The 24,222-nt window shown below is 51.0% G+C and overlaps 1 protein-coding gene across 1 annotated transcript in view; it reads right to left on the bottom strand.

Annotated features, from left to right (window-relative positions):
* The window catches only part of HEG1 (heart development protein with EGF like domains 1), a 50,130-nt gene extending 26,525 nt beyond the window's left edge, over positions 1–23,605 (bottom strand). Inside the window, exons 1-5 of the mRNA XM_074145651.1 lie at positions 23,416–23,605; positions 3,852–4,133; positions 2,591–2,821; positions 1,936–2,229; positions 341–649 (exon numbers count right to left, since the gene is read on the bottom strand). Coding sequence (XP_074001752.1) covers positions 341–649; positions 1,936–2,229; positions 2,591–2,821; positions 3,852–4,133; positions 23,416–23,605 — 1,306 coding nt within the window. The remainder of the gene's footprint in view (positions 1–340; positions 650–1,935; positions 2,230–2,590; positions 2,822–3,851; positions 4,134–23,415) is intronic.
* Between the last annotated feature and the right edge of the window lie 617 nt (positions 23,606–24,222).

Below are 24,222 nucleotides of genomic sequence, written 5' to 3'. Positions count from 1 at the left end.
ATCAGTAGATGTAGACAACGTACGTGTGAATATTCAATACGGAAATATTTAATACTGGGAAATCATTAAGATGGGGAAAAAAAGTGGTCTCTATATAAGAACTCCTGAAATTATTCCTTGCAAAATTCAGCTGAAAGTTTTCAAGGAAAATCTATCCTCCTCTTCCAACAAGAATAATATTTATCCATACTTTCACTTCTGTGAAATGTTTTTAAATGTACAGAATGTGCCAAATACAATATTATTCCTCCTTTCTTTAAAATAAAAAGGATGTATTTTTTTGTTTATAAAGAGTCTTTAAATAATGTTCCGAGTTATCCAGCTAGCTATCAAAACTCACTCGTGGAAGCGCTTTCCGAAGCAGACGGCGAGTTCATGAGCAACGGGTCCGTGGCACTTCTGCCACCACCACCCTGGGCTCTCAGAGACATCCCAGGGGACTGGGTCTGGTCTGAGGAGCTGGCGATTTCGGTCCCAGAGGTGGAAACCTCTGCTGCATTGGCCAGCCTGGTGCTGGCTGGCAGAGACCTCAACGTCCTCCCTCCACCCTTGGTGGCTGTTGTGGAAACAGAGGTGCCAGCGGTGGGGAAATCCAAAAGTCTCCTCTCCACGGCCGAGACGTTGGATGGCTGGTAGCTGCTTCCAATGGCTACGGCACGATAAAAAAAACCCTGGATTTATACGTATGAAATTATAAACAGATGGATCCATTTTCTTCCCAGATGCTTACAGCGCACATACGGATATTAAGCACAGGAAGTTTTCAATCTGGACGAAGTGCTCTTTTGGAAAGGCATTAATCCCCTTGCTGCAGGAAGACCTTGCACAAAACCCGGGGCTCGCTGCCAGGACAGCGTGGCTTCACGAGAGCCGGGGCAGCTCAGCCAGCAGGAAACCCCCCGGGACAAGGACTGTGGAGACTTGCCTTTTAAATCCCACCTTTGCTCTAAGACTGGTGGAAATCGGCCCAGGCTCTCTTAGTACTTTTTGGTAGCTTGAACACAGCATAAAACAGCAAAGTGGGGAAAGCTGAGCATGTGTCCTTCCCATAGGAGCCTGCAGCTCACGACAGATCCCAGGGCTTAACAGGACATAGGGAAAAATGCTTAAGGAAGTGCAAAAAAGGGTAAAACAACGAATCATAAACTAACCGAGCTCACCTGTGGCAGTGCTTTCTGAAGCCGGGTGAGAAGGGGTGAGCTGGTGCTCTGTGGAGGGCCCCTGCGCCAGGGCCACCGAGGAGGAAAACCCAGATCTCAAGTTCTCTGCAGCCCCGATGCTGCTCCCAGAAGCTGTGATAGAGGGAAGGGACGTGTCAATGCAAGAACCTTAGAGATGCGTTTGCTCCCAGCAAGCCCCGGACACAAGACTCAGCAACACCACAGTTTTCAGTAAGTTCATGTGGAGGAGGGCAAAGTCTCCATTTTGGAGAGCTCCAGAAATCAGCTGCTTGCAAAGCAAGCAAGGGGAAGCCACAGAGCCCAGGGATCTCAGTGTTGTTGTCCTGTACAGGCATCTCACCCTGTCTAGCCAAGAGCAAACTCACCCGGCGTGGCCATGAGCGTGGGTTACCAACCTCACACCCCACTACAGCACCACTCGGGTGGGACACACAGCTCAGGTGGGGCTGGGACCTCACCTTTGTTCTGCAGCTGACACTCAACCAGCCAAGATATTTTGCAGTTGCAGATGCCCACCCTGTTGAAAACACAATGATAAGGTCCAAAGACCTTTTTTTTTTTTTAAGTGGAAAACTTTGGGGGTTTTGGACCAAGTGATTTTTTCCATTGCTTTTTCCTTCTTTCAGCAGGGAATTTCAACTAACCACCCAAATAATAGCGAACAGAGTGCATGCAAAACACAGCACTTTCTCTGTTTCAAGAAAGCAAAAGCCATATAAAGGATAAAACAAATCCGTGGGCCAGCAAAGCTCACCTCCAAAAGCACTGTCCGTGGCAGGCGATGCTGTGAGCAAAGGGCTTGTGGAGTCCCCTGTGACATCCCTGGGATGTAGCACGACACGGTGTGCACCAGTCTGGGTACTGGAAGCTTGGGAGGAGGACTGGGGCTGTCCCGGAGAGCCAGGGAGAGAGGTGCTGTGGAGGGGTTGCAGTATCCCCCCACTGCTACCCGAGGGGCTGGATGAAGTGGCTGCAGTGCCTGTGGAAGGGCTGCCAGGCGGCTCTGTGCCCACCCAGCCGCTCACCAGTCGAGATGGGCTGCTGGTGCCTGCAAGGCAATGGGGAAAGCAAATGAGAGCACAGAGGTGGGCTGAGCTTCCCACCCAGCATCCTCCGCTGTCACCTTCCACCTCCCTCCAGGAGCCCATGGTCCCCTTGCCAGTAGTCTGCCTACAGCAACTTTTGTGTTTGGGAGCTGCACTGAGTAATTAATCATTTTCAAGGCCAGGAGGAGCTGCATGGATCCTTCTCTCCACCTTAGTGCATGAAGCAAGCCAGAAACTGTTCTGGGCACATGGTGAGGATGGAGGGCCCGACGCAGCGCACAAAGCTCTAGCAATGCAACCAATGTCTAGCTTCTCTGGGCAAGAGCAACCTCCTTGTTCCCAGGCTGAACTGGGATGGCTCACCTGGGCGAGGAGTTTCTGCAGGTGAAGGCAGCAGCACCATCCTCGTTGTGTTGTCAAACCCCGCCAAGTCCCAGGCCCCGCGGCGCCCACCCAGTGTCCTCTCGGCCAAATCGGTGCTGACAGCTTCCAAAACCTGGGGTGTCCCCTTGGCAGCTGCAGGGGTGCCAGGAGAAGCCAGAGACCTCTTGCCTCCCTCCTGGCTGCCTGCAGCACGGTGATGGCTTCCAGCAGCTGGAAAGCAGCACAGAGAGGGTCATGTTCTCCCTGGACACATTAAAGTGACTCAGCTGGGGTGGCAGCAGCATCACCTGCAGTGGTACCCAGCCCTGCCATATGCAATAGACAGGGTCACAGCTGCATCCCCTGTGTTTCCTCTATTTAAGATAGAGCACGCTGCAAGAGGGACTGCTGGGAACAGAGGGTTTCTGTCACCAAAAAATATCAGTATTTCAAAATTTGTCTTCATTTGTGCACAGCAAGAGAAACACAGATACTTTTTTTTTTTAAAACATTAAAAAAGCACAAAGCAGTAAATAGCTTATGCCAGGACAGCGAGCAGCTGGGCAGCCTGGGCAGGCTAGCTCCATACTCTAGTCCCTAAGTAGGAAAAAAATTGAGGAATTAAAAAATTAAAGAAAACCTCTATGCTTGTATCTCAGCAAGACACTTATTTCATCTGGGGTATTAAGAAAAAAACTGAAGGGGGGACAGGGCAATCAGCACAGCCTTGTCCTGCTGGTGGGGGAAACAGACTTTGATTTAGTGGCACGCTTGAAAAAGTACATTGGTTTACTCATGACCACAGTCCCACCAAATGCGGTGAAGATTATGAACAAGCCCAAAGGTAAGTGTTCATTTGCACGATCTCCACGTGATGACCTCAGCTACAAATCATGACGCAGCTGGTCAGATATTTTTAACTCGGGCACTTATAATTTAGGCTGGGTTCGCGGTGGGGTTCAGCTCCTCCTGGGAGGAGGTGTGGGGATGCCGAGGGTCTCCGTTCTGCGTGCAGCCTTCGAGCTCTGTGGATGGGCAGGAGTCTCTGGGGTGCTGCTGGGTGGTGAATAACAACAGCAGCAGCTCCCGAGAATCACCTTCATTGTAACATTAAAAAAAAAAATCAGCTTTGTTGGCATTGCATTTCTTCAAAAAATCTTAATTTCTAGCAGTGGGGCAGGAATACTTCCTAACCCACCAGCTACACTCGATCCCTGGGCTGGGTAAGGCAAACAGGGAGTCTCGCATCGATAAAACTCACCAGGAGGATGGCTGTGGGTGGGCAGGTGGGTTGCTGCCCCAGCAGATGCGGTGTCTGGGGGTTCTGCTCCTCCTGGCAGGGTGACATCCCCACCGCCGGCGGGGGGACCAAAGTGTCCTGTGACTCCACTCGCTGCCGGCACCGCACTGTGCCTGGCAGGCAGTGATGCCTGCTCCCTGCTCCCAGTCATCATCGTCACCAGCTCCACACTGTCCACGAGAGCACCAGAAGTCCTTATCTCTGTGTCTGAACTTCTTCTCACGTGATGGCTGCTTTCAATGACTAAAAGGAATAACAAGAAAAAAAAATTAAAATCCCATCAGGCTCGGTTCATGGCAGTAACACCGAGGCCAATCTCTATTCTCATTTACACTAGAGAAAATTTTGCATAATCAAAACACAGACATGAAATTTATTTTTGGATTCACACCAGTGGAAATTAGGTTGGTCTGTGGGGCCAAATGCCGAAACCCACCTTTGTGCATGAGATGAATTCAAATCATGCTTTTTTTGTGCATTAGGAGGAATAAATCTTTAAAGGAGCAAAAAGAATGTCTTAAACAAACAACAGAGGAAGGTATGCACAGTGTGGAGTCCATGGGAAGAGTGTGTAGGTCTCCAGAGCTGATGGTCAGCTGGAGCCCAGCACAGTCCATGTGCCCCATTCCGAGGGCATGATGGGAGCAGGGAGGGCCACGCAGATCTTCCCCTCTCTCTGTCCAGCTGGTGCTTGCTGGATGCCTGACCTCAAGTCCCACCACGTCCAGAGAGATGGCATGAAGCTAGCTGAAAACTGCAGGGCAAACAGGAGCGTTGGTATAACCCATCCAGACACCACCAGTCACCCAACAGAAGAGATCAGCATGTGGTGTGGATTACACTGGCTGTCCAGGAGCTGAAGAACCCCAGGGTGACAGACATTTTGGTGTATCTGATGTTAATGTCTACTAGAACATGAGAAACAAGATGGAGAAGAAGTTTGTGCATCTGCAGGTCCATTTTCTGTGAGCAAGAGTGGCCGGAGCCCCTGCTCCATCCTAGAAGTGTTGGGATCAGCTCTCTTGCTCCTGCTAGAAGGCTGCTCCAAACTCCCACCTCTCCCATCATCCAGAATCCTTTCCTTATTTTTTTAGAAAATGAATAAACACATTTATGGAACAAATGTTGGTTCCCAAGCCAGCATTACCCCTTAGCTTAGCTAGCTCTGCCCCTTCCTCCACTTGCTCCCCACTGTGCCGATGTGTAACAGCAGCAATCTCATCCCCTCTTTGCACAAGTTTCTTCTGCATTTCTACCACCTACTGTATCTCACGGACCCAGAAATTACTTCTCCCAGGGACGGCAACAGACATTATATGCTTTATGGGATCTCCAAAAGCACACAGATGGCTGTGTGCATCTCTGGAATAGAAACATGTTCCCAAATTGGGCCCTACGCAAGGACTTAGGACGTTACTCAGTACCCAGCTTCTTGGCTCGATCATTAAGGCTGATGAGCGGCGGCAGCAACAGCAGGACTCGGTGCAGTAGCTGTAGCTTCAGCCTTGGGTCTGCCATCCAGCCTGCTACTGCCCGGAGCGGAGCATCTACTAAGAACTGCCATGAGCCATTCCGGTGAGGTCTGTCAGGGGAATCTGCATTTCCAGCCTGTTGTACCAGCCAGGGCTGCGCGAGGATTTCCCTGCACAACAGTCACGTGAAAAACAGCAGCAACTGTCCCTGCCCTACATTACAGCCCCGAGGCTTGTCTGGCACTGCAGCCTCAGATGTTCTTCAAAGCTCACAACAAGTCAAAGGGAGTCCAAATCACAGCTGTGTCATCTGAAACAGCAACATCCCAGTTTTGCCCATCTTCCTTATAACCAAAACGCCGTCTCTGGGCTAGAATAACCCAACGCATGCTGTACGTGCTGAGTGGGCAGAATGGGAGCCTGACTAGGGAAACTGCGATGTAGGGTGACAGAGCCTGAAGCCTCTCAAGAAACTGAGAAAAGTCATATATTTTGGGAGGGGCACTCCCCCCACTTTGCAGCTCGAAGATTCACCAGGCTATGGGACATGTCCTGCCTGTCACCCAGATGGCGTCTCAAAATAGTGCTGCGGATGATACCCATGCAGCCACTAAAGGCACGGCTCAGTGTGTTGAAGGTTAAGCCTTGCACATCTGTCCTTGGCTTCCAAGCACCTTCTGTAAGAAAGCTGTGCCTCAGAGAAACCCCCATGGGACATCTACTCCTCCTTGCCTTGCGTGTCTCCTTTGGGGTTGCTGTACTTGCCACACCAGAGGTGGCAATTTCAGGAGTGGTCTCCTCTAACCACCTGCAATAGCTTCAGTGGGAACTCACCAAGAAAATAGAGATACATAGGTAGGACAGTCTGCATTTCATCCTGGGAGTCTGAGCACCATGAGGCTCAAGGAGACAAGAGCTGTGGTGGAGCAGAGCCCCTTGGGTGGCTTTACTGAGAGCCTGAGCCATGGCTGCGATGCCCACCTCGTCGAGCACACCGAGCAGCCGCTGCCATCTGGATCCGGCTGTGAGCCACCTTCTGTCCCACAAAACAAGCTGCTTGTTTTCACCATTTGGATGAGGGGACGCAAAAATCTCGCTGTTCTCATTTGCAAGCCAATACCCAGCCTGTAATTGTAGCCCACAAGTCCATTTATAGTTGCCCCGATGCTGAAAAATTTGGGTGTGCTGGAGGGTTGGAGGCTGAATTTCCCTCCGTTCCCCTCTCGCTAAAAGCTTTCAGCTGTGCAACCCATGCTTACTGTGCCCCAGCAGCCAGCTTTGCTGCACAGAAGAAAGGGAAAGCAGCAGATGCTTAAAGAAACCCTTAGGGGATGAGTATAGACAGAGGGAAATTTGCTTTCTCAGGTTGCCAAGTCGTTTATCAACAAGGACTCCAGCCAGGCACGCTAAAATATATAGTGTGGCGCACTGCAGCAGGCATTTAATTGCCGCTTCTTAAAAATACCCCTGGAAAAGCCAGCAAGCAGTACCTTCAGCTATGGCCCTTGACTGAATGCAACTGGTTCAAAAGTAAAATGTGGCCGGTTGCTTGTCTGGTTGTTGTTTGGCCCGCAAATCCACCCCGGAGTTTTCTCTATCCTCTTTCAGCTCGGCAGAGCTGCTGGGAATAAACCGAAGCAAAACCCTTCCCCTTACCCTGGGCACCAGCAAACCTGGCTTTGAGTGCAGCCAGGGAGTGGACAGGCTGAATAAGAAGGTATTATTTACACAGGGGTTTTAGAGTCATCTGGCATTTTTAACTCTGCCCTGCAAAGTATGCCAGGTCCTGGTGCAGGGGGGAAAACCTGGTGCCAGCACGGGCTCAGCTCCCTGGTTTGGTGGGTGCAGAGCATGAGCCGTGCTGGAAAATCCAACCCACGGCATGTAGTAAGGAAACCCGAAAACATCGGGCTGTTCAACAAAAAAGACATGAAATCTCAGTTCATCACAGAGCCATCAAGCCTGCCAGACGTGCAAGACAACCGCAATCTCCTCTTTGACTTGCCTGCAGAAATTAGCCTTCAAAGATGAACCCCCGCTGGAGCAGATGGACCAGATGCAAACTTCTTCCAAAAAAACACACACAGGACCATCTGGCCTCCCCTGATGCACTAAAGGCTTAAAGCAGGGTGGCCCTTTAGCTCAGGTACAGATTTGTCACTAACAATTTCGTCACATCCTAAGCTGCCAACTGCTTTCCGCAGTTTAACTCCACACGACCGTAGCCGTCAAGAGAAATATTTGACTTCCAGCGCAAAACCCTCCTGCCACCCACCGGACCGGTGTTTTCCTTCCCAGTTAAAACTAGCAGTGATGCTCACCAGACAGGTCGAGGCTCAGAGTTACTTTTTCTTCACAAGCATAACAAGCCTGCAGCTTGCTGGGAGCTGAGTTATAAAGCGGCCAGGACAAACAGATCAAGTTCCAGCTGATTTCTCGAGGCTTTGGGTTTGCCCCTGTCAGCCTGGCTGGACGTCTACCTTGTGTGACTCCTGAAAAATCCCTTTCGGACCAGCGATTTTCTGTCTCCATCCCTGGGTGCAGCACGGGCATCTCCCTGGCCAGGAGGTGGCTGCTACTGGGGCGCTGTCATGGTGATGCTCAAGGCTCAGTCATGGGACAGCACAACACTGACAAGCACAACACTGTGAGTTTTCGGTACTGGTTGTGATCTTTCACAGACATTTTAGGGCAGGGAGTGATGAGGGATGTATCCTGCTAACGCCAGGGGAGCAGGATCCCCACGGACAGCATTTGGCAGGAGCATCACAGCCAGCCAAGGTGCACCATGAGCCATCCCAGCCCCGCTGCTTTTCTGCAGAAGGCATTTTTCTCCTCAAAGGGCAGAAAAATACTCCCTTGACTGAGGAATGCAAATTTAATCTGTGTTTGCACACAAGGAAAGGCAAGAGCGGTTGCTTGGCTGCCCAGACCAGCCCTTCACCCCAAAGCAGCCCCTCCTCGGGAGGGTGGCAATTCCCCAGCGACCGTTCCCGGTACGGCCGCCCATGGAGCGGCTGTTTTGCCAGGGCTACGGCCACCCTGGGAGCATCCCATGTTGAGCTGAGCACGCGTGAAGCTGAAGTAGGCTCCTCCCGAGGACAGTCAGCTATAATTATAAAGCCCACATCTGTTAACGTTGCATAATCTGAACATCATCTGAGGCTCACAGAGGGAAAAAAAAAAAAAAAACAAAACCAAAACCTCATCTCAACTTAGAAAACTCCTTGCCGGCTGTAGGGAAAGGTTAGGAAGCAAGGCAGGCTGTGAGGCAGGAGAAGCCTGTGAGGGGAGCAAAGCCGGCCCCGCAGCGGGTGGCACGGGTGGCTGCCGGTCCCTGCCGGGGCCGGGCTCTGGGCTGTGTTTTGAACGGCTGCTGCGGATGTTGGGATCATGGGTGGAGGCCGGTTGGGAGCCAAGTGAGTTTGTGCGAACAAAAGCTACAGCCCTAAATCTGGACCGTCCAGGGCGCTCTGGGATTTTCAATTTCCTTCCTTGTTCTTGCCCTGAAAGAAGCAGTTCGAGGTGGAAGGCGGGGGGAGCGGAGGGGGCAGGGGGGTTGAAATGGAGCTTAAAAAAAAATTTCATGCTGGAGACGGGTCAGTTGAGCGTAAACACGCTGATAATATTGCTTGGGGAAGGTCCCTCGTGTGCACTAAGCACGGGAAGAATGTGAGAGGTTTTTAACCACATGCGGTCAATCCTTTTTTGCTAATTCTTTCGATATTAATAAAAGGAATCATTCAGGCTGGACGAAGAAAGGAGGCGAGAGAGGGCGGATGGGGAAGAGAAGAGGTCAGGAGCCCTGCCAGCACCTCCTGCCCTGCTGTGGGGCTCAGTTTGGATGGGGTACCCTACAGACACATGCCCTGGTAGCGCCTTGCTCTGGTCCTTGTGCTCCTCATCCTCTCTCCACTGGGTCCCAGGCAGAGCAGGACAGCAATCTGCAGGACTTCAAACAATTTTAACCATAATACGAAGGATTTATTCAGCCACCAAAGGTGACTGGAGCTTTAATATGTCAGCTTGAAAAAGGCGATGGGAACTTAATGGCAGCAGTGGCCCCTGCAAGCTCTGAGTGCCGAGGTCCAGGTGGTTAACACCTACCTGGCTGCTACATGTGATGGGTGCCCATGGGGCTGGGGACATCAGCATCGTCCTCAGCCCCTCCTACGCCAGGCCACGGCACTTTGCTTGCAGTGCTGCTTTATGAGACAAAAACACACTTGCACTTCCACACCATCTCCCCTCTGTAAAACCACGGAAGATGCTCAAGGCCATTTTTGCTTCCTACCCTTTTTTAAATGATACCAGAGCCTGGTGCTCAGAGATGCCATAAGGAACAAAAGGATCCAATTATTGCTCTTAAGAGCAGCGCCCTGAAGCAGAGAAACAGGTACTCGGAAATAAAGAGCGCGCAGAAACCTGTGGTCATTTCCAAAAGCGTGGGATGCATGCATACAGCCCGCCTGCAACCAGGGATAAAATCTGCACAATGCAGGGACAGGATGTTGTCCTGCTTATCCAGTGGTTTCCACCCTCTTAATTTTGGTGTCCTAAACATTTCTCTGGGGAGGTGCAAGCCCCCGGATCACCATGTCAAGCCTACGAAACCCTGAGCTTCTTACTCATCTTTCTTGGATAGCTTGGGTCCAATCCACAGATCCCTGGGAATGCATGGACCCATGCTGCCTGAAAACCACCAGCCCAGGGCTCGGAGCAGCACCTTAAACCTCTTTTCATGAGATTTTGGTTTTAAATAGCTTTTGGCAACTGAATAATAATAATAAAAGAAGTCCTGTTTTATTGTCGAGTCTTTGGAAAACACTTTCAAATACAAGCCCACTTCCAACAGGGACAAGAGGTCTCATGACTACTCATACTCCTAAAAAAAAACCCATAACCATGCCAAAGCTCCAGTAAAATCCAATCCATCCATCCATACAGCCAGTGAAGAGGGGACTGAGCCTCCAGCCCCAGAGAGGCACTGGGACCCGCGTCCCTGCTGCCTTTCCTGAGCAGAAAACCCAAAATAGCTGTGTTTGCTTGCTTGCCGACTCATTTATTATCTACCTCACAAGTGTCCCCTCTGACATTAACACAGGAAAAGCCCCTGCAGACCCAGGGGGTGTGAAGGCAGCTCTGGCCCAGCACCAGCCGATGAGTCCAGGAGCACTTACCAAAGGGATTTCTTTCTGTGTTTTCAGTAAATATTAATAAAAATAAGCCAAAAGAAATCTCCCAAATGGCACTGCTCTCTGAGCACTCGCACCTCCTCTCTGTCCCCTCTGTGACCGCCTTGTGATGCTGAAATGTCTCCAGCCACGCTGCCTGCACCGCGGATCCCAAATGCTAAATCACAGCACCACCTAATTCGCTTCTAAAACCCTCCAGGCTTTTCTGCAACGTCCTGCAGAAATGTTACAGAAAATATCACCCATGCAGCGTTTCTCCTTCCTCTTTGCAGGGTTTTTTAAGTCCCCTGGAAGCTTGGCTCGGTGGGAAGGCAGCGGTACCCTTGCCTGCACTTGTGAGGGCAGGGCAAAAGCCGCGCAGGGACTCAGCCCGGTGTCATTTTAACTTGTGCTCCCATCCGAGGGCAGTGCTGCTGGAGACTGTCAGACGGCTCGGGGAGGAAGTCTCCTGGCAGGGCTCCACCAAAGTGGAGTTGCTAGGTCACTGGAACAATAAAAAGGCAAGAAAAAACATCCTGGCTGCAAAAAAGAAAGGGGGGGGGGGGGGGGGGGGGGAGAAGGAAAAAAAAGCCATGGCAGCGTGTACAGTACTGGATAAGTGGAAAGAAATGGGGCTGGAGAGAGCAGGATGATGCCGCTGCTGGCTTTTGTAAACACGTGACAATTTCTAACATGGACCTTTCTCCAGAGTTCTCACATAAAAAATTCCAGAAACCTGGACATTTCTCTGCAAGGTTTGCAACTGGTAAAAATCTCACACGGGGCAATATTTCCAGGGAAGCTAGCCCGCTGCTGCTATGCAGAGATTAGTTACCCTTTGCATGTTAGCCAGGGCATCACAATCCATCGTATGACTTTCTTGCACCATCTCACACACCCGGCAGCTGCCTGCGTTCGTTTAAACTGGGCAATATAAGAAAACCTCCTCCAAGCAGGGACCTATTTCGGCAACAAGGGGGTGAGCAGCCACACAAGGTGCAGAGCGATGCGCAGCCCTGGGGCTCGGGCTCCTCCGTAAGGAAAGGTGCTAGCAGCTTAGAAGCTGCAGCTTAGAAGCTGCAGGATGAAATTTTGCTTTCTGAGAAGCTTGATTTCAAGGCCAGAAGGGAGCATTAGCTCATTCTGTCTGACCTCATGTATAACCAAAGTCATTCCATGTAGCTTATTTACTCCCCGTGTATGCTCAGTGACTTGTATTTGACTTAAATGGATCTTACAGGGAAAAAACCCCAAACTATTGGTATTTGTGATTATTTGGGATTGTGCGTAAAACCATGAGAACTACAGGCTGAAGCACAGATTTTTCTGCGCAAGCCCTCAACACACATCAAAAAGTGATGCCTGGCGGTGTGAGGCATATGTGCAGCAGGAGCCATTCACTCCAGGAGCCAAGGACTCCAGCCCTTTGCCGACCCAGGAGAAAACAAGGTGGTATTTTCAGGTCAGACTCCCAAAAAAAACCCACAGGTCCCTGCTCTAAAGTTGTCTGAGCCCAGAGGCTGCTTTCCACAGTCAGGAGGGGACAATAAATACCAGGAAGATGGAGGAGGGAGTAGGAAAAGGGACGCTGCCACCTCGAGAGGCCACACCAGGAATAGCCAAAGGCTGCCACAGGCTCCCAGGAGCCGAGCGATGCTGCCCACTGCTGCAGGGTGGGCTTTGGTCCAGGTGTCCTGACCAGAGTCTCACTCCATCAATGCACTTAAGAAGAGCTCCCCAGGGAGCTTTTCTCTGTACTTAATGTTACGCACACGCCAAAGAACTTTGCAGGCCGGTGGCCACACCAGGGAAGAGGACTAACCTGGGAACTGAGCAACTTCTCAAGGATGTGGTGGGGATGAGAAGGATGAAGGGCCCTCACAGATGCAGGAGGATCACAAGGCCACCAAGGGGTGGATGCATTTTGGTGACACACAGATGCAAGGCTTGCTGGGTTCTTCCCTCCATGTAGACTACCAAAATCCAAACCCATCCCAGGGGAAAACTGACGGCAGCCCAAGCCTTACACCCCAGCCCTCACCTCCCAGCTGAAGGTGGGTTGCAGGGCATGGTGTCATGGCAGTGGGAAGCATAGATGCTCTCGTGGCCCCTACTCTTCCAGCAAGGTACGGTGAAACTTGGGAGAGGACCGAGAAAAAAGCAAACGGGCAAAAAAATAAAGCAGCTTAAAGAGAAATTAATCCCCAGAAGAGATAAGGGCCCCCACTTCCCTTCCCCCATCTGCTGCGAAAGGATGATGATCTAAATCGCATTTCCTAGATGACACCGCACCGATCTGCTGCCGGAAGCGGCGGTGGCAGGGCTCAGGATGGCGTCGGACCTCCTTCTTCCAGGGGATGAGCCAGGTCCTTCCCTGCTGGCACCCACTGACCGGTCACCACTGCCACTGCGGAGCAGCAGCATGTACCAGGGTGGCTGAAGCAAGCATCCCTCCTGCTGTCTCCCACCGCTCTCTCACTGCCTTTGCAGTCACACATTTGCTTTCTGAGAAGCCGGGGGAAAGGGCTTTACCATTTCCAGTGCCTTTCTGCACGTTTCAGGGAGGCTGGAACCAAGGTGCCTTCATTTGGCTGCATGCAGGTCTCCGTTCTGCAGCCGGCAGCCCCGCGGCCAGCAGTGGAAACGGGAGATGGAGAAGGGCAGGATCAGGCTGTCACCCTCCAAGCTGTCACAGGAGTCGGGGTCAGGTCATAGCTACCTTGGTGCATACTGAGCAAGGCAGCACAGAGGATCAAGAGGCCAGAAATCTGCACCCAAAGCCCATCTGCCCACCACTGACCCGTATTAGCCAGCACAGAGCCACCTCACACCGACTGCTTTGGCACACTCTTGCCTTCGAGTGACCATCAACTTTGGTCTTAACCCAGCATGTGACGTGGCTTACCCAGCACTGTATGATCTCCAGGCGTACCAGCAATTTGCAGGACAGGATTATGAGGATTTCTGTCTGCACGGTATGGACCATTCTCAGGGGACAAGAATCCCATGCCCCAGGTTAGAAGCATCCTGGTCCTTGCCTCATTTGGCTTTCTTCATGCATCATATTTGCTCCACATCCCTCAGAAAAGACCATCTTCGTGATTATTCTTCATTCTCTGATCAAGTTTCCCTCCTAAGAAACATCCTTTCAAAGGGCTTTTATCTGCAGGGTTGGCTGCCAGTCTAATACTGCAGCCCCATTCTGTATTTGCTGAAAGAGCTGATAATATCCTAAAAAGAATTAACATTTAGATGTTAGTCCTGTAACTGAACCCGAATCAAACAATGATGACTGTTCAAATGCCTAAAGCTACCCAGGGGTATTTTCCTTTGAGCTCTTCCAAGCTTGTACCAGGGGTAAGGAGCTTTCTAAAGATGCCTTTGTGAGCACCAGCTACTGAAACTTCTCCTTGTCCCTCCAGACACAGATACAATTATGCCCAGCTCCGGCACAAAGATAAAGGCTGAATTACAAGAGCAGTATTATGCTCCACAATCGGGGTCCTTGATTCCAATTGACAAGGAAAGCAAATCATGCTCAGTTGGCTTGCTGATGTTTCCACTCCTGGAAATTCATTCCCATCACAGGGGTAGAAATTAGTTCAATACACAGGATTACCTCTTGTGTTACCTCCCCAGATTGCTAAATTACCTCCATTTGTCAGTTCATGAGATCTTACAAGTTATGCAGGGTCAAACCTGGCCACCACTTGTATGGGATATCTTTCTTTGCAGAAGGTTTGACTACCAGCTGCTACAGTTTCCCTGATAAGAAAGTTTTTTCTTACCCATAATGTCACGGATGTTGTGAGGCAGCTATTCAGGGAAGCCATGAAACCTTTCTCTGGAGTAAATTTTTAGAAACGTGTTAGATAAACATCTTCTGGGGTGATCCTGCAAGGGGATATGTCTTGAGATCCCTTGGGAGATCCCTTCCAGGCCTGCCTTTTGCTTTTACGGAGTGGTCAAAAAACAAAACCAAACCAAAACCCCCTCAAATATTCAAACTCCAATCTCCATCCCTTAACGCCATCTCCACATCCTCCTCCCCCCAGGACAGGTCCTGCTGCCTTGGGTGGGCTGCAGTACCCTGCTGCTAGGCTATCACAGAACGTATCTTTCCAATAATATATTGAAGCCAAATCTTCAAATTAATGTGATTCATTCCCGCTTCAGCGAAGTTCAACAGAGCATGACATTTCACGCCGGTCCTCAGGGCTTATGAGATTTTCCACAAGAGGAAGGGTGTTAACGACACCATCCTAATAAGCAGTGACGTGGATAATTGTGCTCTATAGATCCAAATTCCTCTTGTCACTCCAGATGCAGAAGTGCCTTTGGCAACCCAAAGGAGCCTGACCATCAGTCCAAAACTCCTGCACAGAGCTTCTTCCATGGTCTGGAGATCCCTGAGGGAATCTGAGGGTGGTTCTGTCCCTGCCCATGGCAGGGGTGTTGGAACTAGATGATCTTTAAGGTCCCTTCCAACTCTAACCATTCTATGATTCTGGTAGCAGAAATGACAATGATGTCTGTCTTGCTAAAGAGGCAAGAGGTCAGACTGATTCCTGTAACAGCCTTTAAAACCTCTTTAAACACCACGCTGAAAAATGTTGAGAAAAACGCCCTGAATGTGTGTGTGCAACACAATGTCCTCTGGGAGATGCAGCCTGGACTGCACCCCTGGGACAACCATTAACCCTGCCCAGTTAACCCTTCATCTATCAGACCGTTTAAGACTCCTCCTCAGTCCTTTCCCAGCCAATTTCATCCCAGAGCTAAATTAGCTCAGGGTTAAAAAGAAAAGGATATTTTCTCCCAAACTTCAGCTGCAAGATCCTCGTTGCCATCTAACCACTGTGCAAAAGGTCCCTCAGACATCTCCGTGTTTGCCTTGGTGAAAGAACCACAAAGGTCATGGCGTTTCCAGAGGACTTTTTGCAAGCCCTGCCTGGGAGCCCAAGACGGGCTGCTCACGCAGAAGGGCCATGGGAAGGACCTGCAGCATCTGGTCGCATCACAAATGACACAGTCACCCTTAAACAGCTTAAACTGGTCAGGCCACAGTCGGGATGCTGTGAAGGCAGTTTTAAAAAGTCCTCCTAGCTTCACGTCCTTGCAAAGAATGAAAAGACAGATGGAGTTTGCTTCTCCCAGCGGAGAGTCAATCTGCCAAGGTCAAGGCACTTGCACAAGGTATTCCGACAGCTGGGCAGAAAACAACTGGGTTTGCACCCGGTTTTCTTACTGTGTTGCCCAGTACTTCTTTGTGAACCATCTCTTTTCCCAGCAGAGCAAGATGATTAAGATGGTTGCACTTCTCCTGCAGACACCCGGGCAGAGCCTTGCCAAGCAGGAGTGTCTGAAACGGCCACTCCATCCGGACTCAAAAAACTCTGGAGATCAGATCTGAACTAGTAATATTTTTAAATCCAGCCATCCTGGACTTCTTGTGTGTCTCCTGGATTTGCAGCTCACGTTTTCAGGGTTTTTTTATCTACCACCTCGACAGCCAGAAGCTCTTTTTCTCCCCCTCTAAGTGATTCTCCTGTAACGACAAGTCCAGGAGTTGGGGTTTTAAAGAAAGCCAGCCAAATCTTAGGAGGCTCTCGACACAGATCCTGACTTGGCAAGAGCGCTCCCTCGCCCACAGCTGGGATGCTGACTGCAGCTCGGGAGATGCTTAAGTAACCAACTGCAAAACTATTTATCAAATGATTCAAAGTCAAGGGCACGGCGGATGCAGAAGCAGATATAATCCTCCTCAACAGCCCTGCCTGAGGACAGGCAACAGGGAATACCTTCATCCAAAGCCAGAGGAGGGACTGAGGCAGCAGGATGGAAGCAGCGACAGCTTGTGGGATATTTCCTATAAGTGCCCTGCTTGCAGGAAATAGGCTGTTTTTTGCATTTCAGGCACTTTTGAAAAGATATTTTTTTATCTCATGCATTTTTATACTGGTTTCTGAAGAGATGAAGCTCCTGAGACTGCATAGTCTTGTCCTCCTATCTATCTCCCACAGCACACTAAAACAAATAAGCCTGGAAGGCAGGGACCTCCAGGACAGCAAGTTCCTACAAGTTTCATGAAGACGGACGCTTTGCTTGAAAAAACTCCTGTGAGTGTCTGGCTTGGGGAGCTGCTGCACCCAGAGCAAGGAGGGTCCCTGTGGTTCGTTTCATGCCCTGGCCGTGGGACCTGAACACACTTGGCACCCAAGGAGCCAAAAATAAAACACATCACACGCTAACGCCACCCACCCTGTGGCGAGCAGAAGAGAGCAAACCACATGCACTGCTCACAGAGTAACTTTATTACGTTCCTCCCTTGCATGGTTTTGCCCAAATACTGACAGCTCTAAAAGTGAGCCTCTTTCTCCCCCAGTTTTACACAACCAGACTTTTGACCTCAGAACTCCAGTTAGTGGAAACCTTGCAGTTGTTTTACCTTCCTCCAGCTGACCCCTCTGCTCACCCTGGTTCTGCCTATCCCTTCTTCATGCTCTTCAGGACCAGGGGGGAGTGTCACCACGTTTTTTATCTCAGCTGGGTGCTGGACAAGTTAACAGAAAAGAAGGGATGTGACCCAAGATCCTAAAATCTGCGTTATAAACCTCACAGTATTCAGAGCCTTCAAAAGGTCCTTGTTTTAAACAGGAACTGGATCTTACTCTCTTTTTCTCCCATGCTCCCTGAGCGCTTCAGTAGACCGAGTCTTACAGCAGCGTTACTATAACACAGGCAACAGCTACGCTAAGAGCTTGGAGGAGCTGAAGTTTACAGAGCTTCCTTTACTCGAGGGAACCGCATTTTTCTAAGATTATATTATTACTTGGGCTGGTCGCTCAGTAATGCAACATCATTTCCCTTTTGGGTGGGAAAGTTCTCTCCTCGTCCTCAGACGCGAATGATTTCAGCCTGAAAGGATGAATACAAACTCTCTACATAATCAAAGAGCCGTAAGTGAGCCGTGGCCCTTGCTGAAGCAGCAGGATGTTATGGTACAACACCTGGGAATTAAAAATATATAGCAATGGGTGCACACACATCAGCTGTATGTATGCAGAAAAGGGTGAGGGAGAAGGGTGGCCAGACGTGACAAAACCATTTTCTCCTGATAGGCTTCCACAGACACCATTCTTTGACAGAGCCTATGCTTGTAGCCCTCTTGCATCTGCTCTGGATGAGTATCCCAGCAAACAAAGCTCTAATATTTATGGAAACAGCAAATTACAATGCAAATGTCACAAAACTGCTCAGAGAAATAAAAATTTGAATTTGTAATCAGGTCTACTGCCACTGAAAATTGGATTTTGCCTTTTATGTTCAGTCGATCAGGAAAGAGAAAATCTGTATCGTATGACCTACATCTTCAATCGAATGTAAATAACAGGGCCTGTGGTTGGGTTATTAGGAATGTGCAACAAGCTTGCTCATGAGGTACAGACTATGGATTTTGTATCGGACATATCAAGCAAATATTATGAACAACCAACCTTCCATTCGCTTGGCAGGCCTTCTGACCCTCTGGCTGGTCCAACTGCCCCGAAAGCTTCTTTGCACCATTGCAACAGCAGAAAGACACCACGTCAGGTGCCAGAATCTGGCCACAGCTCTTTGCAGAGGAGCTCTCTGTGTATCTGAGTGGATCAGCCCAAGCATGAACGATGCCGTTCGTCTGCGCAGAGACACCCGGACTCACCCAGGGCCTCCTCACCCCCTCATACCCCAGAAATTCTCTTGAAACTATGTGGGGAAGCAAAGCCAGCATCCAGAGGATTTACACTGGCTATCTATGATCCATCTAGTTCCGGATCATTTCCCCAGGGTATTTAGGAGGCTGCAGCCCTGCCTTGAGCACCCCATAGCTGAGCCCTACTGTTCCGTCCCTATCCTTAGTTTGGTACGTAGCTACCATCGATGAAGAAGTCACAGCACCGGCTAATGGGTCCTTCCAGCAGCAACTCCAGAAGAGTCAGAGACTTCGGTGGTGCCTTAGTCTCTGCAGCACAGCACTGAAACTCTGTTGCTACACTGACAGGTTTTATTGGCTTAACTTGTTAATTGAAATAGTTCTTTATTCTGGGTGGGATGGGTGGTTATTAGCTTGGATAAACGCTTCATAAATAAAACCATCATGACCAGATTGATGCTACTAAGGCCTCATTCCCCTCCTGTACAGCCGTAAGAGCAGTAAGCAGGACCAGCAGCAGCTCCTGCAGCAGCCGTGCATGGCCCCGGAGCCCAGGCTGGCCAGTGGTAGCACCCAACCAGGCAGCCAACATGTATCTACTGTCTTTGGTCTTCACTTTGGGCTTTGGTCTTGGCTTTCACCCAGGGGACAGCTCAGCACCTGGTTTGGTAGCTCACAGGACAGAGCAATCCCCTGCTCCTATTGCCCAGACACCTCCCAAAATCCCTTTTGTAGGATGGGCTGAAAAGCTACGGGTTTGAAGAAGCAGCCGTACATTTTGGATGCACAGGCACAGTCCCAGCCATGGCAGCATCCACTCAATTTTTGCCCTTACAACCATACCAAAATCAACTGCCTTTCTAGCCTGACACCACACCTCCCTCTGCTAAAGGAGCATCATCCTCTGCCACCTCCCAGAGATGCGATGGTGATGGAGCCATCAGCTTCCACACGGCGCTCAGCTGCTGTCACATGCCCCCGGTAGATGACCGGGATGGGGAGGATGGAGACAGCACGCAGAGAGCTTGGGAGCTCAATCATAGAGAGTTTCTGACTGCCAGTCCAAAAATTAGGATCTCTAGGAGCAGGTTGATCCAGAAACCCCACACTCCTCTAAACTCACCAGCATCTGCAACTTTTGATACTGAAAATAATATCACCTGAGGAAGGCACCCGTGCACCAGCAAGGCTGGCATCAGCCCCCACAGACACGGCAGTAACCGCTCGTCTCCCTCACCTTCCCAGCCACGAGCAAAAATTAAAGCTAATTAAATTACCCCCCTGAAGTGGGGATGGCTGCTGGAGCAGAGCGCGCTGCAAACGCCTGCTGAAGGGACGTGGGCTGGCTCTGCCGCTTCGCTACCGGGGAAATGAGACTTTGTGGAGAGCCCAATTACGGGCCCCAGCCACAGCAGCTGTCCCCTCACCTGCTGTGCCCCGCTCACAGCTTAGCACTCGCGTTCACTACCTGTGGAGGTGTAAATCAATACACACCACTGTGTGCTCCCTGCCAGTCGGGTTACACAATTATCTCTCGGACTGTATTCATTTACCACTCAAATATCACGCAAAGTGCTCTCACAGACAGATGCGAACCCAGGGCACAACCCTCATCACCTTCAGGGGCTCGGGATGGGGAACGAGCTGGGAAGCTGATCTCTTATCTCCGCCCTCCTTTTCTGAAGTGCTTTTTTTTTTTTTTCCTTCTCTTTGCTTTTTTGCTTTTAATTATGTACCTCGAAGGGGCAGAGCTAAATCTATACAACTCCAGGGAGTTCACGTTCGCAGCACACCAACCACATCCACTTCCAGCTCACAGAGAGAAGCAGTGGAGATGCCCAAGAAAAGAAAACCCTGAAACCTTGCAGCCTGCGGGTCTTCTGATAGCAATGCGGAGGCGTGGGAGGCGATCTTTCCCTGTCCTCACACCGGAGGGGGAGGAAGCATCCTTCCTGCACCGCCCGCGGCCACCTGAAATCCCATCAAAGCTAAACAGCGGCATCTTACACCCCTCTGCACGGAGAGCTGGGCTTCTGCCCCCAGGAGCCACAAAACGTACTGTGAAAATTGAGGCAGGTTTGGAGGTTAGCACCATACTTCTGTGCAAATCGGCATCCTCCACATCTTCTTCCCTCGCTCCTAAATTTGCTTCTTCCGCACACAGAAAGTTTCAGAGATAGAAAGCTGAAAAAATACATAAATAAATGCAGACTGTTCTGCCCCTCTCAGAGGGTTGGGAAGTTTCTCCTAGCAGCCAGCCCGAAATCCCTGCTGCAAGCTAAGCCGATTCCTTCTCGGGTGATTTCACACCTTATTTCCAGGGCTCCCACTGGGGAAGCGGCAAAGAAAGGTGGCAGCTGGCACCGGAGAGAGGGAAAAAGGACGGAAGGAAGAACACAGATGGCAGAAAAGCAGATCAACTTCTTAGGGCGAGCCCATTGCCGGTGGTCCCACGCTGTGCCGGGCGGCACCGCAGGGCACCGGAGCAGGTCAGAAGTAATGGAAAAAGGGATATTACAGCAACAGGGGGAGACCCCAGCCACGGTGATTTTGTCGGGGGCTCAATGCCACCTCTGCTGTCCCCATGGTGTCACTGGAATTATTCCCATTTTACAGATGGGAAACCTAAAACAGGGAAACCTAAAATAAGGAAACCTGCAGGAGGACAGAGCTTGGAACCAAAGCCCCGGCACACGGTGCCCTTCAGCTCGCCTGGTGCCCATGTAAAACGGCTGCCAGGAGGAATTTCACCGAGGGGTTTGATGTTGCTTTAACTCTGCTCTCACCAGCTTCCTCGCTTCCTACTTCACCTATTTTTCCCTATGTTCCTTTCCACCAGGATTCAGCCTGCACTTTAAACAACACGCGAAAGCCATCTGTCCTCATTTCTTCACCAGACAAGCCCACGGTGGGGTTGGCAGGGAGGGGTGGCAGATGCGGTCCGAGGCACCGACAGGCCGGGGAAGGCAGCGAGGCTCCACAGAGCAGCCAGGCTCCCGCCCCGCTCCCTCGCCCCACGCTTTGTGAGAGACTCAAAAGCCCCATTTCTACTCCCACTGCCTCACCATCTGCTCGCTAAGCCCTGCCTGAGAAAGGGCTTTTGCCGCCGAACCTCAGACTCGTTCTAAGCAGAGATGTAATCTTCATTTCCACGTAGCGCCGGGGTGATGGCTTCACAAGAAACGCTCCCTCCACCCCCTGCTTCAAGCAAGAGTTTTCAAACGTGAAAAACATCTCAGAGGGGCAGGAGCGGCAGCGAGACAGACAACAGGGATTTCTCAAGTGTCGACAGCTCAACCTGAGAGTGATTTAGGGGCTCCCATCAGCCCGCTCCCATAACACCAAACAATTCCCTTGACTGACAAGCATAGAGCTGTAGCTAACAGCGAGTGAATCGCGGCTGTCAGGACCCAGCCTAATTCATGCTGCTGTTTGCTAGGGAGAGAGCTACTGCCGGGTTATTTATCATTGCTTCACGGTGCATCCCCCCGTTCCTTCTGGACGGGGTTGACATGATTCACGAGCACCTGTAGCTGCCGAGCACGGGCAGCTCGGAGAAAAGCCTCCGCCGCTGAGCTGGGCGGCCAGATGCTGGTAGCCAGACAAATGGCTTTTCCAGCATGCGGACAGATAGTTTGAGCTTTTCAGACTCTTAACAAAGGAAACGCATTCCTCTGCTGACTCTCAGGAGTCATCAAGGTCACAGGAAAAGATGCCAGATCGAAAGCTGAGATGAAATTAAATAGTTTTTTCTGTCCACCAAGGAATTTGCGCAGCTCTCATCAAATAATAGGCAAGCACTTTCCTGGCAAGTTGCAGATTTTTATCTTCACGAGGTTGATAGCAGGTAAGACAGAGTTATTCTCTCCCGGTTTGGAGGACGAACTGACACTCGGAGTGGCACAAAGAAGTGGCTGATCTGGGAACAGACCCAAATCTCCTTCATTTCAGTGCAGTATCCTAGTCACCAGGCTGCTCTCATACAAACACTGTTAGTTAGGAGCTTTCTAATCCACTGCAGGGTACATTCCAGTCGATATCCCCAACTATACATTCGGTCTAGTATGGATACATCTTACAAAGGCACACCTTGGGTTTGTGAAGAAAACTAAAATGTTATAAATGTAGTTCTGTCACATTTCCTGAAATTGTATAGCTCCATGAAAGTAAACTTAAGTACCAAAGCATGATATTCTCTCCACATCAGAAATTAAAAGATGAAATTTGACAGTCCAGCTCAAGCAGGCAATCAACCCTAAAACCTACCTAAAACTTACACAGGATTCATTTGTCATACTGGATTTCCTTATACCACCTGCAGACATTCAGTGCTTTCCAAACTCATTGAGAATTAGTCATCCTTAGAACTATGTGTCTTCTTCAGCACGTAAGTGAACCAGTTTAGTGGGTGACACTTGAAATGAGTCCTTGCTGGTTCCAGGAAAAATATGGTTTATCCTGTGCTGAAACCAAATTCAGCATCATTTGTAAAGCACCAAACTAGTCATTGCTCCTCATAACGACACTGTAGATGTGACATGCAAGGAAAAATGTGACTTTATACATGACTAATCTGACAGTCTGTAGGCGACGCAGAGAGAGAGAGGGTATTTATAGAGAGCTGATGGCATCTGTCCCCACACCTGGATGTGGGTCACCACCTAAGGTGAGGTGAGGGCATGTCTGGAGATGAGCAGTAGGTGACTCAGACCCTGAAGACCACCTAACAGGAGCCACCAGTTTCCCACCTGGGAACATTTTGATGGCTGGGCACATGTCAGCCATGCCCCTCGTACCCACCAGAGTCCTCCTTAAATTCTTCTGTGAAGTTCCCACTACTCACCTTCGAGTCAGTCCACGCAGCTACGGACCCGTTTATGGTTTCCCACCTACCGTTCCCATCCCAAACATTCACCCACTGTACCACGATGGGCTGGGCAAGGTTAAAAGGGGAGAGAGGTTCTTTGGGGAGGGGGTTGCACCCAGAGCTGATGCAGCACTGGGTGATGTCGGGATGCTCAGCAACCCTCGGTCGCGGTGGGGCGGAGAGCGCGCGGGGTCCCACGCCGCGCGGGGACCCGCGCGGCGTGGGACCCCGCGCGCTCTCCGCCCCACCGCGACCGCTTTTGGGACCAAATCCCATCCCTATCCCCATCCCCATCCCCACGGCGGAGCAGGGCACTCACCCGGGCTGCCGGCGTGTCCCGCGGCGGGAGGCGAGCAAAGGCGGCCGAGACAGCTTCGGGACGAAGAAGAAGGAGGAGGAGGAGGAGGAGGAGGAAGACGCCGTGGGGAAGCGAGGGGCAACGACCCGGCCGGCGGGACCAGCCCCAGCCCCAGCAGCAGCAGCAGCAGCAGGGTACAAGCTGCCGGCATGGCGCTGGGGGTGGATGGATTCGGGGAGGGGGGGGGTGGGGATGGGGGGGGCGGGGGGGTAGAGTGGTTGTTCACATGCCCGGAGCGGGGCAATGAATAACCACGTAAATAGCGAATTTTTTAATTAATTCACGGTGCCCCCCCACCCCCGGGGCGGCGCAGAGGGCGGCCGCCCCGGCCTTAAAAGTGTGGGGTGTCCATAGCGGAGGGGGTGAGGGGGGGGGGGGGGGGGGGGGGGCCGGCCAGCAGCAGCAGCAGCAGCCTGCGGCCAAGTGCCGGCGCCCGAAAGTAAAAGGGCAGGCGGCGGAGGCTCCTCCTCGGGCCTGACATCACCCAGCCGCGGCTCGGCTCGGCACGGCACGGCCCGGGCTCCGTACGGCCCCCCCCCCCCCCCCCCCCCGCCCCGGCCCGGCCCCGAGCGGCCGCCCCCTCCCGCCCCGCGCAGCCGTCGGGCCGCCCGCTCCTTCGCCCGGCTGCGTGCAGCATCATCATCACCATTATTATTATTATTATTATTATTGTTACTATTAGTAGTCGTGTTATTAGTATTTTAATTTTTAAAAATTAATCTAATTTTTACTTTATTTTTCCTGATGCATCTCCCAGCCGTGCCGGGA

The sequence above is a fragment of the Numenius arquata genome, chromosome 3 (assembly GCF_964106895.1).
Source record: "Numenius arquata chromosome 3, bNumArq3.hap1.1, whole genome shotgun sequence".
In the NCBI taxonomy this organism is placed as follows: Eukaryota; Metazoa; Chordata; class Aves; order Charadriiformes; family Scolopacidae; genus Numenius; species Numenius arquata.
This window is presented reverse-complemented; position numbering and strand designations above follow the sequence as displayed.